At 38.2% G+C, this 17,600-nt stretch overlaps 1 protein-coding gene across 1 annotated transcript; it reads left to right on the top strand.

Annotated features, from left to right (window-relative positions):
• The first annotated feature begins 10,613 nt into the window (after positions 1-10,613).
• On the top strand, positions 10,614-17,347 carry LOC139721856 (inosine-uridine preferring nucleoside hydrolase-like). The gene is made up of 4 exons (XM_071633174.1): positions 10,614-10,802; positions 11,968-12,262; positions 16,284-16,420; positions 17,006-17,347. The coding sequence occupies exons 1-4, from the start codon at positions 10,617-10,619 to the stop codon at positions 17,345-17,347; spliced, it is 960 nt and encodes a 319-aa protein (XP_071489275.1). The 5' UTR covers positions 10,614-10,616.
• Positions 17,348-17,600: the final 253 nt, after the last annotated feature.

Below are 17,600 nucleotides of genomic sequence, written 5' to 3'. Positions count from 1 at the left end.
TGAAACTTATCAGATTGTCTTGTTGGATAAGAATGTATTTCCTTATTTAATTGAAATAATGAGTAAAGAGAAGATGGCAACTGACCATTATGTAAAGCGAAACATAAAGAGTGAGTTTTGCAAAAAATTAATGTCATTTACCTTAAAGGGTGGGTACAGTTCTGGTCGAGGTGAGGATTTGGCTTTTAACGTTTTGCGAGATATTCAGAAACCACTCTATGGTCAAAGAGCATACAATTCTAAAGGGTATCAAAAATTCATTTGATGAAAATCGGTTTTGAAATGGCTGAGATATCCAAAAACAAGGTGAAACAAAGAGATCCTAATAAAGTTGTGGCCTGTCACCTTTTATTATCATCACTTTTTTGGATATCTCAGCCATTTCAAAACCAATTTTCATCAAATAAACGTTGAATCCTTCTTAAAATTACATGCTTTTTCATATTTCATAATGGTTTTTCATTATCTCACTTCGAAATGTTCAAAACATGAATCCCTTACCACAACCAGAACTGTACAGTCCCTTTAAGTGTTCTTAATTCTGCGAATAAAGGATCTGAATGGTCTCGATAACCTGAGTTGGTGCATATACGTATTGCTTTCTTTTGCAAAAGTAATATACTATCAATGTGGCTTTTTGATGTTGCCCATACAATGTTGCAATAAGAAATGTGCGATAATATCAATGAATTATATAACATAAATAAAATATTCTGAGGGACATAGTACTTTAACTTTTGAAGTATACCAACATTACGAGATACTTTATCAGAGATATATTGTACATGAACATTCCATTTCATATTTTCATTTATATATATTCCGAGGAATTTAATACTCTCTTTTTGTTCCAATAATACACCATCCACCATAATATCTAAATGTTGATTTTCATTGTTGTGCTTCTTGTTATAGAAATACATAAAAATTTGTCTTTTTCAGATTAAGTGATAATCTATTACTCTTAAACCACATAGATAATTTCGGTAATTCAGTGTTAAGAGTTCTTAGGAGCGAATGAAAATCAGAATTGGAACAAAATACATTGGTGTCATCAGCAAACATAATATATTGCAGTGACTTACATGAGTTTGAAATATCATTTACATACACTAGAAATAATAACGGTCCCAATATGGATCCTTGTGGGACTCCACATTGTATAGGTAATACTTCAGAGTTAACAGATTCATAGTACACATATTGCTTTCTATTTAACAAATAATCTTTAAACCATTCAAGTGGAATGCCACGAACACCATAAGACTGCAATTTACGTATGAGGATAGTGTGGTCAAGAGTGTCGAATGCCTTGCTTAGGTCCATGAAAACACCGATGACATGTTTTTGTTCAGCTAAGGCAGTCGACACTCTATCGTATAGGGGGCTATAAGTGCCATATCTGTTGAATGAAATTTCCTGAAACCATACTGGTCTTGGTTAAATATATCGTATTGTGTCAAAAAATCATACAATCTGTTTTGAACAAGTGAAACCGGTTATATACCGTACCTTAGAGATGCTACCTACCAAGTTTGCAGAAAATCCGTCACAAGGTTTTCAAGAACAAGCTGAAAATATGAACAGAATCAGTCCCTGTTTTCTCCCCCCCCCCCCCCCCCCCCGGGGGGGGGGGACCCTTGGATCCACCATAAACAGCCTTGAAACTACAGTCATCAATGTATTTCTTCATAGCACTAACATATAGCTCTATTCTGGTTCTAGAAAAGAAGATTTTTAAAAGTCCCAATATTATTACCTTGGTTGTTCCTGCCCCCCCCCCCCCTTCCCCCGCCATATATAAACAAATTAAAAACCCAACACCCTGAACAGGGATTCTATGATACCTGCCAAGCTCAGTAAAAATTAGTCATGGGGTTTCCAAGCAGCTAAGGTTTACGCGCAGTTTTGGCAGACTCTAACTTTCATTTACATACGTAATATTGACATGATAAACTGATTCCTGATGACAACCATGATTGATTCTGCACATTTTGGGGGATACTCTCTAAAAAAAAAAATCGAGTGAAAATACTCACTCTTAAAAGAGTGAATATAAAAAAGAGTGAATTTAGAGTGAAATTGGATTGAATTTTGAGTGAAAATGTTCATTTTCACCCGTTTTAGAGTGAGTCTGTAGTCTGCCAAAACTCTTTTAAGAGTGAATATTTTCACTCGATTGTTTTTAGAGAGTATGTTTGCACATTTCACATTGAAATTGATCGCTTGCGCAGTTTACGGCGTATAATTTGCACATTTGCGGTCGATGCAAGTTTAGATGTTTTCACTTTAAAGAGTATACAGTATGATGTTTGCACAGTCATGTACAGATTGTGCACATTTTTTTTTACCACTCAAGATACCCCAGTCTGTCGAGTGGCGCTCTCATATTCCACGATTCCTACTGATTAAAATAGCAGGCCTATACATAATATTATTCCTATCTCACTTGAACTTCCTGTAAGTGTTGGTGTTAGGAAGGGGTGGATTCCTAATTCTTTATACACCGCTATGTACCACTCATTAGGAGCGTCAATAAGATATAGACCTACATAGAGATTCAAGTAACTTGATAAAATGTTCAGTTCAAAGTTTTTCCCCGTCATCTTCAGTTACCATCGTGTATCGGATACGTCGAAGTGTGTCTTCAGCTGCTTGAAAAGGGGAGATTTGGCGTCTCGTATCCATAGTCGGACACGTCCTCCATTTCGAGGTGCAGTATACCCACAAAAAACTATAGAACTCTGTAGGCCTATATTCTACTATTGGAAATAATATTCTATATAAGGTCATTTTTATGTCGGGAAGAGGGAGCTAAAATGTTGCTAACTATCATGACTATAGAATGATTGCCTAAAAGTACCGCATTACCAACAATGCAAGGTTCTTGCAGATGGTTTACTTGCAGGGAATATAGTGAATGCTCATTACTCCTGTAAAAAATAAAAATATCTAGAAACGCATTATTCGAGGAGCCTTTACAGTAGTATTATGAATTTTCTACATCATGCACCCCTCTGTCGTACAATAAGCAGGTGCAAGTATATGTCATATAAGTGCAATGTTGTCAACAGTTTTCATGGTTCTGATAATGATCAAAAGTAGAAGGACTATAATTATGATTCTTAAATTCTCGTCTTTTATCAGACTCTTTTTCTAATTCAACTCTTGTTCAAATTCTGCTCTGATCGTAAGCAATATCACTATTCGTGAGGGCATCTTTTTCTTAAGCCATCGCATGATCACCAACAATCGCATGCGCATATTTCTGTATTTACTTTGTATTTACTACTGTTTGGTATTTATTCTTCTCCATCATTCTTTTGTTGGGGAGCAACCACTACTCAGCGAATAGTGCCTGCAGCTATTCTGAACTTGTTTTGTTTTTTGTTTATGATAATATTAGTGATATACATGTATTAGTTTTGGGTGATCCACTTGTTCTAAGCCTTGCTTTTTAGTGGACCACTCTTTTTTCATACTTTCTTTTCCGTCAACTATTCCAAGTGTGCAGTGATGTTCTTAATTATTCTGCATAATTACACAGTTGAACATATCATATCTCACTATACTTTATGATTCACATTGCGTTATGCATTATGTACTTTTTTTCAAACTGATCAAACAATGTGATGGTGTGAATAATGCTTTGTATTTTGTTTTACTCTTTGTTGGATGAAAAAAAAAATGAAACTGAACTGATCTGAGCCAGGGGAGTTTCTCAGGCTGCGGCAGCAAATTTGTGAGCGGTTATGGCAAAATCTTTGGCAGGCAAAAAAAAAAAAAAAAAAAAAAAAAAAAAAAGATAATTATGCCCGAAGACCTTGCGAAAGTTTACTGAATCCTCGTGTCCATTTTGTCCTTCCTACAAATCGTGTCACCTTCGCCTTTAATACCATGTGTTTGTTTGTTTGTTTGTTTGTTTTATTTATTTCAATACGGTTTAAAAAAAACCCACTATCAGCCTCAGGGCTGTTTTTCAGTGAGTCCGTATATATCAACATACATGGTATAAAACAACAAAAGTAAAATACAAAACAGAAATTGCATTCACAAACACGACAAGAAACATTGACAAAACAAAAATACAGTAACAAAGTTTGATAAGGGAAAAAATGTAGATACGAAAAACAAAGGGAAAAAGTAATCTAGACAAAAAAAAATCATACAAATCTGCAAATTACCATATTAAAACGGAGTTTGGAAAATGGTGCAATTAATGTTTGACACAAATCTATTCAACTGGGTTTCACATCTGAGATTAATCGGGAGGCCGTTATAAACTTTTGACGCTACATACAATGCGCTGTTTCTCTTGAAATTTGTGTTTGGCTTTGGGAGGGAAACTTTGGATACGTTATTTCTCAGTTGGTAATGTGACAATTTTGTTGTTAATTTAGCAGAAATCTCCCTAGGAACAAGTTTGTGTAGTAGTTTGAAAACCAATATAGCCAGATCTTTTTCTAACTTCACATTCAGACAGTCTATATGTAAGATATCATCGGGCAGTTTTCGCCGCACGAATGAAACAAGAAGCTGCCGATTGTTGGGAAGGCAACACGGCCAAACGCGTAGAGCCCTCGTATAATGCCGCCATGTAGCATCGTATCGCAGTATTGTAGCATCGAGTTTTGATGGGACCACGGCGTCGGCGAAGACAGCCGAATTCAATTAATACATTGGCTGTAATATAGGGCAAAATAACGGAAATCGAAATTTTGTCACTTTTACGAAGATAACCTGTCTTTAAAAATGCTGTCGTTTTCATAATGAAGGACCCAAAACTGAAATGTTAACAATGTTAGAGACAGAAGGACGTATCTGGAACATTTTTTTTTTTCATAGCTTCGTCATCTCTAGCTAGGCAAAACAGCTTATCTTGAGATGCACATAAAAATTACAAGAAAACATTTACAATGGTAGGGCAAATGAATGTATCTTCACTATACACTATTCAAGTGCTTAAGTGTTGTGCTTTGGGAAGGAAAAGAGTGAAAACGCGATGCAAAGACAACGTACGTCAACATACAATACATGTATGCTACCATACAGACGCGACAAATAATGACATGAAATGATACCGAAGAAGAACAAAAAGAAATGATCCGTCATCAAAGAACTGTAGAGCTGGTATAACCTGTAAGTCGAGATATTACGCTCTTCTGGTTCACTGCGGTGTGTCTCCGGAGGAGGGTGACGATTTTGCGATGTATAAAGTTTAGAAGTACGCTCTTCTGGCAAAGTGGAATTACCCCGATGTAAAGTGATGCTATATATTTTCCCTCATCCTCCGTAGTCTTATCATAGAAATTTGCAAGAAGTTCCAAGTCTCCTGCCCTTTGGCGTCAGTGTCATTGGTTTTAGCAAGGCTTGTGATAGCATACATTGCCCGTCTCTGGAAAGTGCTTATCTCATATGGCCCGGTCTACCTGACATAGTGGTCCAAGCCATAAAGAAGATGTATGCCGGCTCAAGATGCTGTATAAGAGCTGACGATGGTCAAAGCGACAGGTTCGAGGTGCTAACAGGTGTACGTCAAGGATGTATTATATAGGCCTATAGCCAATCCTTTGTGCCATGGTACATATATGATAATTGGGTGTTAGACTAAATCTTAGAAGCAGGGTTTTTTTTTTTCAGCAAACGTACTAGGCCTATCAATGCTTGGAATAGTTTGCCAGAACAATTGGTTACTGCTTCAAGTTTGAATATTTTCAAAATGGTCTCGACAAATTTTGGGCAGATAAGCGATTCAATTATGTCCGACATCCACGCACACCGCACACAAAGTTAAAGTTTAGTTCTTCGAGACATCTGCATCGAAGGCGTTCGACCGGGAGAACTACAGGACACCCTCAACTCCCGTACAGATGATGATGATGATGATGATGATGATGATGATGATGATGAAGCAAGCAGCGCCGCTAATAAAGAATTTGATTGGATTGGCGATAAGAAGCTATCAGACCTCAACTTGACTAGTATAGGTTTTCCCGGTCAATTTCATACTTTTGTCATTCAAGTTCCTATTCCGAGCATTCAATTTCACGCATTCCACGCTGGCAGCACTGTATCGGCAATCAAATTCAAAATCCGGTCATTCGAATTCACTTTCGGAGCATTCGAATTCACTGTCGGAGCAATCAAATTCACTTTCGGAGCATTCAAATTAACCATCGGAGCATTCAAATTCACTGTCGGAGCATTCAAATTTACTATCGGAGCATTCAAATTTAAGAGAGGAGCATGCATTTCAATAATAGGCATTCAAATTCATGTCAAGCTGGCGACGGAATCTCGTCGGTCATTCAAATTCGTGAATAGGCAACCATGTTCCAAACAGCTGCATTCAATTTAAAAGATGACCGGAATTTAGTTAGTTTAGGGCCGAGTATGTGGGTCTAACCGGAGGGCCAAACCCCAAAAAGTCGCTTACTTAAGGAGTGAGTTGCACTCTCTCTACAAACTAAGTAGACCATGCTTATTTTCAAGTTTTTGCTGTAACAAACAACATTCCACTGGTCTACCTAAAAAAAAATTGTTGCGAAAGCCTCCAAATCCAAGATTGCATCCACGATGACCGCCATATTTACTGAATTTGTTATTTAAATGATAGAATTCGATAGAAACATCAGATTTCAACAATTGTGATATCAAATGAAAGAAGATAAAATTTTCTACAAGTTGACACCATTTTTGTGGGATATTGTGATAACTGTGTTGGCCCTTTTCCCTTTCTTATATAAAAGTCTACTCCATTTTCCTCGTTAAATTGATTGCACGAAGTAGGAACTTGATCGCCTAAAAATGAATTTGAACGCTCCAAACAAGCTCATTGGGACTATCACGTGACTATCGCATGAATTTGAATGCACGAGTAGGAAAGTCGGTGCTCGCATTTTGAAATTGAATGCCCAATCGTGAATTTGATTTCACAAAAACGAAATAGAGCGCCCATAAATGAAATTGGTCGCTCGGATTCTGAATTTGAATGCCCGAATATTTTCTCGTGCGTGCGCTGCGTGAATTTGAATGCACATTAATGAATTTGAGTGACAAAAGTATGAAATTGACCGGGAAAACCTATAATATAGGTTTTCACACCCAATTTCATCAGATTTGCATTCGAATTAATGAAAAGGCGTTCAAATTCAAGCAATTGTGGCCACTGCTCTACTCTCACGGTTCATTTTACTTATAACTTTCAACTTATAGCATTCAATTTCATTTCATATCATTCTTTTTAGATTTTATTTCATTCAATTTAGAGCGAAATTTACTCAGTTTCACGCCAGCTGGATAGACGTTCAATTTCGTCCCAGATACCAGCAGTGACCAGTTTCAATTTCATTAATAGGAGTACAACTTCGCACTTTGAAATTTCAAATTCAATCAACATGAGAATTTCCCATGCGTTTCTACGGTCCATTCCTTTTTTATCTGTGATATATTGGATTAGTGCACTCAATTACATTTTCATTTCAAAGTTTCATTTATTCAGTTTAGTCTATTAATTGTATTGTCTGTATAATCTTGTCTTATCCACCTTCAAAATCATCCCCTAACAGTATCGATGTAACATTAAGAGAATTGCTATATCAAATTCTGAAAAAATATCTACATTCAAATTTACATTTTGATTCCATTCCTACCTTGCCCGTGTCCATATCATAAGTTGCCACAATCTGCTCAGCTGTAGACCTGTTTCACCCAAGGGTCCCACCAGTGATATAGTCTTGCTAGTTGTCAAAAGCTTTGCCACAAATTCTGTCCGTATTTGAGATATTCATGTATACTCTTCTCTAGCGGCGTTAAAGTCGTGTACGAATACAGGGGCGGATCCAGGAATTCTGTAAAGGGGGCGTGACTAATATTTTTTGGTGCCACTTCCGGGTTTCATTTCTTTTTCTTTTCTTTTTTTTTCTTTTTTTAACAAAAATTAAAGGGGGCGTGCGCCGCTTGCGCCCCCCTCTGGATCCGCCACTGGGAATATAATGTACAGTGTTTCAATCAAGGGGAGTTACACGAGCTTTCATAGGCCATACAGTATGTTCCCCCCCCCCAAAAAAAAAGGAAATACAATCGGATTTTCGCATTGATAACACCCAATATGATTAAACCGTCTAACTGCTACTTCAGGGTCTTAAAATATAATATCTTAGCTCTATTTTGCAGAAAACCCCATTCAATTTGGTTAAGCGGTCACAAAAAAATGTGGATTGTTGTAAAGCATGTCACGAGTCTGATTCTTCCAAGTTTAGCACTTAGATGCTCTTGGAACTGCATATTAATGTGTGAACACAATATAGACAGAACTTGGAGGGAAGAGATTCCTGACATGCTCTACAAAACTCCCCATTTCTCTTTGACCACTGAAGCAAGTCGAATGGGGTTTTCTATAAGATGTGGGTAATGAGTTATAGTTTCATACACTGAAATTATATTTGGATTGATTAGCTATTTTTCAAGTTATTGTTGCGGAGGGTACTGTTGTATTTTTTTTTTGACATACGGTATGTTAGCTATTATAAGGCAAAAGTCCTATTTCAAGATGCATTTGCGTATTCTGATAGATTAGTAACTACAAAGAATATGACAACGAAAAAAGATTGCTCATAATTATGTTGTAAAATAATGTTGGCCTTATCTTGAATTTTAATTCCTTAACCTTCTTCACGACGATGCTGATTCGAATTTGAATGCGTTGCACGTACGTTTTTAATTTGAACGCATTTTTTTACATGTTTATTTGAGAAACTCATGAAGTCGCGTGCTGATGCACGGAATTAAATTGAATGAACTACATTTTGTATTTACTTTTTTGAATGTTGATCTCGGTGATCATTCAAATTCACTCGAACGTGAATGATCGCACTGTTAAATCGAATGCATATCTGATGAAATTGATGGGCGGGAAAACCTAAATAACAGCAATTGCAACAAGCTCCTGACTTACAATAGCTGCTGGTTAATGTCATCGATGACAATGACCATCCCCCCCCCCCCCGTGATGTTTCCGTTGGTCATCAGGAAAGGGCAATTTCCGATACTTCACGTATAGCCTTGGCAGTTCAAGGGGACATCGTATAAGGTCATTTGCAGGATGGGTTCAGCTGCATTCAGGCAGCTAAACAAAATTTGGTCAAGCAAGACATTTCCTTCAAAGATTAAACAGACATGTTACAATATACGGCGGTGGAGACTTGGGATGTTAAGTTACAGTCGTATGTAAGGAAAAATTATCATTGGTGTTCTCGATGCGAAGTGTCTCGGAAGAATTCTACCGATCAAGTACAGTGACTTTATAATCGAGAAAGAAGTCAGAGAAATGGTAAAGCAACTTCCAGTATCCGGTGCAATCTGCAATAGGGGGTCTTTAATGGTTTGGTCATGCTGCAATTATAAGGCTCCTGCCATCTCGCCTTGCAACGCCAACTTTGTGGTGGAACTCGAAAGGGTGAAAACGCAGAGGCATACCCAGGATGAGCTGGCAGAAGATTACATTCATTGTGATCTTATGGCAGCCTTAAAAACCATGCATGAAGACTTAAAATATCTGACCGCCACTAGATTCAAATAAAGAAAGCTATATAGTGCCCCGTGCGCCAGTCGGCGTGGGAGTTACTAAAAGTCTAAATAGGGCCTAAGTGAAGTTCTCTGATATGGTGACGCCACTGGATCTGTTTGAAAAGCAGGTATTCATCTCTAAAACGACAAATCCTTTTTTTTCTCTTTGCTGAAATTTTACTAACTTTTTCTACAAGCATGGGTACATTGAAGAAAAATGAAAAAGTCTGTCGCGGTTAAATGTCATAATCAAAGGACGGAAAATCGTTTGAAGATTGAAATTTCAAAGTCAAACTTGTTTTTTTTTTCTCAAAGTATATGAGTTTCTCTTCTCTGCCTTATACCTTTCGTCCGAGCTGAGTTAAGCGATTCATATGTGTCATGGTAACGTGGACCATATCAAAGGACAACCTCGAAGCATCTTTCCTATAGTCCGTTCTGGGGGACCCTACAGAGCAGAGACGTGTGTGAAACTCCCAAAGCTAAAATCGCAATCAGTCACTGTTCTGTTCCAGCGGAGAGGCAATAAAATTTGATGATGAGACTAGGAAAAAGAAGGCAGCATGCATTGCATTTTTTGGAAGCACCTCAGACAGCATGATAAGCAGTTCTTGTATAGACCTAGGTTTTATATCATCGGTAGGTCATTTCTTCGCATCGTAATCTCGATACGACGTCGTCCATTGTGTGGTCTTCGAGCGTCAGTTCGGGCATGGAGCTACTAACAGAGATCTGTTAGTAGCTCCATGGTTCGGGTAAACTTCGCAATAAAACTTCACACTTTCAGTTATTATAGCCTGTATGTCATTCGGGTGTCATCGTAGGACCGTCTGTAGACATCGTGTGGCTTCGTTTGTTGATTGGTTGTTGACCACGTTTGGGGCCAACTTCGAACAGAATTGAAAATTCCATTCTAGTATACTCGTGCTTTCATCTCTCCTGCGTATTATAATATGATAGGTATCTCACAAACTGTCATTTCAGAGAGGTCTTCATCGTCTGGGCAAAGGTAAAGATTCAGGAAGAATTCCATCCTCCGGACTTCAGTCATGGCGGAGAAAGTTACCATGGTGATAGACTGCGACCCTGGTATAGATGATGCAGTAGCTATCATGATGGCGCTGGGTCAACCCAACGTCGATCTGATTGGGATCACATGTGTCACTGGGAATGTCGAAGTCGACAAAGTCACCATCAACGCCCTACGCGTGCTGGAGAAATTCAACAAACTCGATGTGAGTACGACCAAGGAGGTTCAAGAGATGGAGTAACAACAGCGTTATTCCCTTTGATCCCATGTTTGATGCCGCCACTAAGAAATATTTGAAGTATGAGCTGAACTGGAGCTGCCTCACAGATAGGAAGACAATTGATTCATGTGGCATTACATTATGACGTCACTCTCTTAAATGGAAGATACGTCTTTATGACGGTAATCACTTTTCGCTGTCCCTTCTTATGAAACATGTGAGGTACATAAAAGTACAAACACAGGGATGTGAGAATAAAAATTCCACAAAAATTGATGAAATAAGAATTAAAATTACCCGACTTTACATGTTTTTACACTACTCTAATATATAAATGAATAAAGAACTACACTTCAATATTATACCATATCAGTTTCATTCGTCGGAAATGATCGGAAAGATGATAAAATCGACTTTCCAGTAAGAGTGCAGTTCAAATATTTTCACAACGTACGGCTCAGATTTACACTTTTTGACATAATCCTGGACAGGAGTTACTTTCTTTTTCATATGCGTTATCATAAGCTGAAATTTGATTCACTTTAGTACAAAAACAAACAAAATATAGCCGACATTATGTTAGCGTTCCAAATGAATCATCTCTTTGCTCGGAAAGGCGGCGGCATCGAACCCCGATCATCATATTCAAAAATGCACCTGTGGAATTCTTCGTACGTCAAAAGAAAACTGACAGCTGTTTGAATGTTTACAGCCAGTTGGAACTCTCTCAAATTTTCAAACCTCCTTGGTACGAACATCAAATTTTATGATGATGATCTTAAATTGACAATAAGTGATTGCAATGATAATGTTGATAAACAATGATTACGAACGTCTTCGATGAAGATAATGCAAATGAACACAATGGTAAGAATGGTGATGATTGATTTTTGATTTCACAAACATTTTGAAATTTCATAAACAGCGACATAACATAATGGAATGTCAGCCATGAGGGCCTATACGCTATAATGTAATAGAAAACTGACGCATATCAAAGTTGTTGTTTTTTGACACGTGTAAGTGTATATGCCCTGGAAATGAAAACAAACTTTGACAAAAGAAAAAAATATATATATACACGATTCTTTATACAGTATTTTAACCGGATAACCCCAATTCTTTGAATGAATTATCAAATGCTATATAGATTCCTGTGTTCAGGGGAGCTACTCGGTATATCGTCACTGACCCTACGGAAGCCAAGCATGTTCATGGAACGGATGGATTGGGTGACATTCCCAACCCAGGACCCATGCCAAGCCGAGACCTTGTCCAATCAGAGCACGCTGTGCAGGCCCTGATTCGGATGGCCAATGAGAAGCCGGGACAGATCACACTGGTGGCCATTGGACCACTGACCAACTTGGCCCTGGCCATTAGACTTGACCCTACCTTCACAAGCAAGCTGAAGGAGTTAGTCATCATGGGTGGGAATATTAAAGGTATACGTCTTTCGTTTTTGTTTGTTTGTTTTTTCTTCAGTAGTCTGGCAAATAATCACTCTGGGTGGAATAAAAGGAGTACACGTAGGTCAGTTAATCAGAAGTTGGTTTCATTATCAATTTACAGGGATGGTAGAGTTTTAAATCCCTCTTAGAATTGTCCGCTCTTTCATATTTTATAAGTGGTTTATTTGATAGATATCGGTTTTGAAATGGCCGAGATACTCCAAAAACCAAGTGGTCCGATCCTATATAAACATTGGGTCCCAGTTTTTATCAGGACCACTTTGATATGAATATCTCCGCCATTTCAAATCGATTGTCATGAAACTTTGAATTCCTCTTAGAATTGTATGCTTTTTCATATTTCATAAATGTGCATAGAGTCTAGTTTCTCATCTCACCAACAAAAAAACAAAAAAAATCTGAGTGACGTCAGGGATCACTGAAAATCTTCGAGTGATCCCTGAGGTCACTCCATAATGAGTGAAAATGAACATTTTCACTCGAAATTCCCTCCAATTTCACTCTAGATTCACTCTTTTTTGTATTTACTCATTCAAGAGTGAATATTTTCACTCATTTTTTTTTAGAGAGTACGGCTGTATATATATATATATATATATATAGGCGTACCTGTGTTTTGGTGCCTTGTCTGCTACCGGCGGTTTCACGCTGTCGCGATCTTCAGGCAGACTGACAAAGTGGTGTGTTTCTGTGCTCATGTAGCGCGGTGGATCGGTTTGACGCATGGATGATTTTTCTTTTCCGGTGTCTGCATTTGGATTTAAGTTCGGACCTTTTGTTGAGTGCTTTTTTGTTTCTGATGATGATGGCCTTCTCATCGAGGCAGAGGTTGCACATGCCACTCCTTCTTAGAGTTAAGTTTGACTTTTTTTGGATGTCCCATGTCAGTGTGAAGTTTGCGCGTTTGTCTTTCAGGCTCCAGATGTATTTTGAGAGTTGGGTTTCGTTTTTGTATTTCTCGTTCTTGATGGATTTCAAATTATGGTTCCTATATCTGTCCTTGAAGGTACCCCCGCCAGTCCGTAGTAGCACGGACTGGCGTCAACAAACACTTTCCCAAAGGGCACAAGCTGAACCCAATATTCAATAAGAACACGGTAAAAGTGAGCTACAGCTGCATGAAAAACATGGATGCAGTCATAAAATCCCACAACCAAAGAGTTATCGGAAAATCCAAGTCACATGACACCGATCCCAAACCCAAATGCAACTGCCGCCAAAAAGATCAATGCCCGTTGAGAGGAAGATGCATGGAAACGGCTCTTGTGTATAAAGCAACCGTCAAGCATGACAATGAGGAAAAGTGCTACTACGGACTGGCGGGGGTACCTTCAAGGACAGATATAGGAACCATTTGAAATCCATCAAGAACGAGAAATACAAAAACGAAACCCAACTCTCAAAATACATCTGGAGCCTGAAAGACAAACGCGCAAACTTCACACTGACATGGGACATCCAAAAAAAGTCAAACTTAACTCTAAGAAGGAGTGGCATGTGCAACCTCTGCCTCGATGAGAAGGCCATCATCATCAGAAACAAAAAAGCACTCAACAAAAGGTCCGAACTTAAATCCAAATGCAGACACCGGAAAAGAAAAACCATCCATGCGTCAAACCGATCCACCGCGCTACATGAGCACAGAAACACACCACTTTGTCAGTCTGCCTGAAGATCGCGACAGCGTGAAACCGCCGCACAGTGGGCCAGAATGAGCTCAAAGTGCGCCAAAATTATATGCCGTGGTTTCTTTTTACCCAAATTTGGTGTCTAAGGAAAATTTGGGGCGTAGAATTGATTGAACATAATTTCAAACTCATATGACGTCACTGTGATGCTGTTTTTTCATTGGCTACCAAAAATCTGTCTGTAAATGACAAAGAAAGCAATGCAAATCTTAGGCTGTTATTTTTTTTTCTTTAAAGATTAATTTATCTTTTCACATTCACTGACACTGCTTTTATACTACCATTGAATACACGATGCTTACATGTCATAGAAAGTGTATATACATTCTGGTTTCGTTAAAAGAATCGAATTTATGCTGAAAGTTCCATATTACACACGGACTGCAAAATGATACTGTTGTCCGTGTAAACTAGTTAAAATATAAGTTTATGATGTACGCTGTACGTTTGGGTGAATTTATTCACTTTATTCTAGCAGGACATAAATGTGCGCTATAAAATCAATTTCCGATATAGTTCTTATCTCTCTACTTCATATTTAACCTTAGGCCTATGCAATATCAATTCATACAAGCGCAAAAACCATTTTGTCTAATTTTAATGGAAAGATAACAAATCGTGAAGTCAGTAATCAGGAAAATGAAAAGTTATGACTTAGCAGCTAAGAATGAGTCTGCCGTGTATGAAAGTTTACTTGGAAAAGCTAAAATAAAAAGATTTTTTTTTTGAATGAAAAATTCATCGGAATCACTATCATATGAAATTATTAATTCATCCACGTTCCACAATGATTTTTTTTTCTCATCAGTCGTTTTTTTTTTTTTTTTTTTTTTTTTTTTTTTGCTTCCGACAACCCACAAAGTGTATGGGATCACAGTCTGATGAATCCGACTTGTATTGGTCGCCTATCAGGTCAATGTCAGACAGGTCGGGCATGATCCGATGAAGCAAGATTGTCCGATGAGGATCACGCGAGCAATGTCTGACATTGACCTGCAATCGGATTCACAAACTGCGATCCTATACACTTCGCTGAGCGGCCGGAAAGCAACAGACTTTGCTTCCAACGAGTAACCGATGATAACAAAATCTCTGTGTTTTGGTGTATAACGTTCTATCTGCATATGTCAAGAGTAGGATCGATGTATTTAGGTGTCCACACAATATGTATCGCAGTGGGAATAGCTATGTTTACAGTAGTAGCTATGACAATTATGGAAAATATGGCTATATGGCCTTGGCTATGTGCAATTATGTACTCTTTTATCTTCGGAGGAGGGGTCTTTTAGGTGCCGGACTAGCCCTATACATGTATTTTATAACTCTGTTTGCCTCTTATTCAGTGTTATTCATGTTTCTGTGCCTTTAACGTGCGAGAAAAAAATAATAAATAAAAAAAAATGCCGCCCTCATGCGGCCCCGTATGATATAACAGCATTCCTAAGCGGCTGCAAGATCCAAAATGGACGTAATGTGTCGCGGAAAATCGGCTCTAACACAAAAAGTGGCAAAAGGTGGCAGCCAAATCCGGTATCAGCTTAAAGCTGAGACATCAGGGAATGTTGTGGTAATAGAATTTAGTTGGAAATCCGTGGCAATCTAAACTTTTCATTAGGGTATATTAAAAAGACAAATAATTAGCCTCTTTTCCAGGATATTTAGCATAGAATATTCATGAACATTAAGTTTCTTTGCATTTTTATGGCATTCGTAACGTAAAATGAACTCTGAGAAATATGTGGGAGAAATTACAGGTTGATATCTCAAAAACTACATGTTGAAATTACTTATTTATTAAAGAGGTTACAATTTGCTTTGAAACTCTTAAAATATTGTATTTTGCTACTTCAGGTGGGAAATATACCCCTTTAATGTACATACCTGATTTAAATATTTTCATGATATATTCTTTAAAGTATTGCCTCTCAAGAGTGCATGTCAAAAATTAGAAAATCCCAAGTGCCCAAAGTGACTTTTGGCGCACTTTGGTACCTCTCTGGCCCACTGTGCGCCGGTAGCAGACAAGGCACCAAAGCACAGGTACGCCTAATATGCTCTGCTTTACAGCATTGAGCACTTTTCGACCCTCAACAAACCATATATTCTCGACGGATATATACCCATTGGATATATATATATGTACACGTGTATATACATATATATATATACATTTATATATATATATATATATATATATATATATATATATATATGTACATGTATATACATATTTATATCAGTTATAATGATATGATGAAAACCTTGTTATGATATAATAACCGTCATCATCGCCACTGTCTTCGCAGCCAGAGGAACAGAATTCTGGACCGCCGAATTCAACTTTGGGTCTGATCCAGAAGCAGCTCACATTGTCCTCACAGATACTCAGTGTCCTACGCTCGTGGTTCCCCTGGAAACCTGCATATCTCATAGCATTGACTTTGTGAGTTTACACACCAGGAAAATCGTAAACATCATGGCATCATGCCCATGATACACACACATTCATTTCGAGATGGTAATGCTCACAATAATAGGGCCTACATGGAATTAACCACAATTTTGAGATAGTTCTTTGAAACGGATTGTCAGATTTTCCTTACACTTTCTAGCTCAGGGTGTCTTTCTACATTAATGGATCCACATAACTGTTATAAGTGATTTGAGACTTCCCTTTAAAGTGAGACTTAATAGAAATTCATCTCATGGAGACAGTTCTGTGTAAAAACCCTAGCTGATGAATATTTGCACTTATAGGTGGCTATAGTCTCGAACAGAACCATTCTACACGCTTTGCTACACTATCATGATCATGTTTGAAGTCATGCTCACCTGAAGAAGAAATCGCCTGTACCTAACAAAATAAATGTATCAAAGTACTCTCCGCTTTATCGGGTACCGCTTAATCGGGTGCATTGTACTCCGCTTAATTGGCAAATGAAACATTATGTATTTATACTTCTCACCATAATAATGTCAATTGGGTTCATTTTTTTTTTACTCTCTTTCTTTGTACCCTTTATTCAAGCAATGGTTCCACAATCTTAGTTCGTGTAAGTCACTCCGGGGCCAGTTCTTGTATGCCATCACCAAGGCCCATGTGCTGAATTCCAAGGAGTACTACAAGCTGCCCGCCATTATGGTGGCTGACGCATGCGCTATGGTGGTGGCCGTTTCCCGCGGCTCCGTGCAGGAGTCTACCCACGCCGTCTGTAAGGTGGAGCTAGTAGGCAAGTACACCCGGGGCCAAATGGTCACCAACAAAATCAACACCCCGTGGATCCCCGACTTGGAAGGAACGGAGATTGAGGTCGTGACCAAATTGAACATGGACTTTATGTACAAGCTGCTCAATGATGCTGTCGTTTGACATCACCACTCACTAAGTGCAATATGATGGGTAAGGGTAGCCCCTTTAAATGTCTTTGCGGTCAGTACAAAGGTCGTAGTTTTCCTTGGCACACTTGCTAATTGCTATACCGTTTAAATTGCATTCAATGTCGAAATAAATCTTTATTTCGTAATTTTCAAAATTTTTACAGTATGAAGAGAAATAACGCGTTATTTTGCGAGATTAGAGGTTCACGATCCAAATCGCACAAGTTTGTGTTATTTTTATTATT

The sequence above is a fragment of the Diadema antillarum genome, unplaced genomic scaffold (genome assembly GCF_040938485.1).
Source record: "Diadema antillarum isolate AM-2024a unplaced genomic scaffold, OU_Dant_1.0 scf00000151, whole genome shotgun sequence".
NCBI classification, from domain to species: Eukaryota; Metazoa; Echinodermata; class Echinoidea; order Diadematoida; family Diadematidae; genus Diadema; species Diadema antillarum.
Note: the sequence above shows the minus strand (reverse complement) of the source record. Positions and strands in the feature narration are given on the sequence as shown.

Coding starts and splice junctions, on each gene's coding strand:
- LOC139721856 (XM_071633174.1), top strand. CDS start 10,617: ATGGCGGAGAAAGTTACCATGGTGATAGACTGCGACCCTGGTATAGAT. Junction 10,803..11,967: donor AGAAATTCAACAAACTCGAT/GTGAGTACGACC, acceptor AATGCTATATAG/ATTCCTGTGTTCAGGGGAGC. Junction 12,263..16,283: donor CATGGGTGGGAATATTAAAG/GTATACGTCTTT, acceptor CTGTCTTCGCAG/CCAGAGGAACAGAATTCTGG.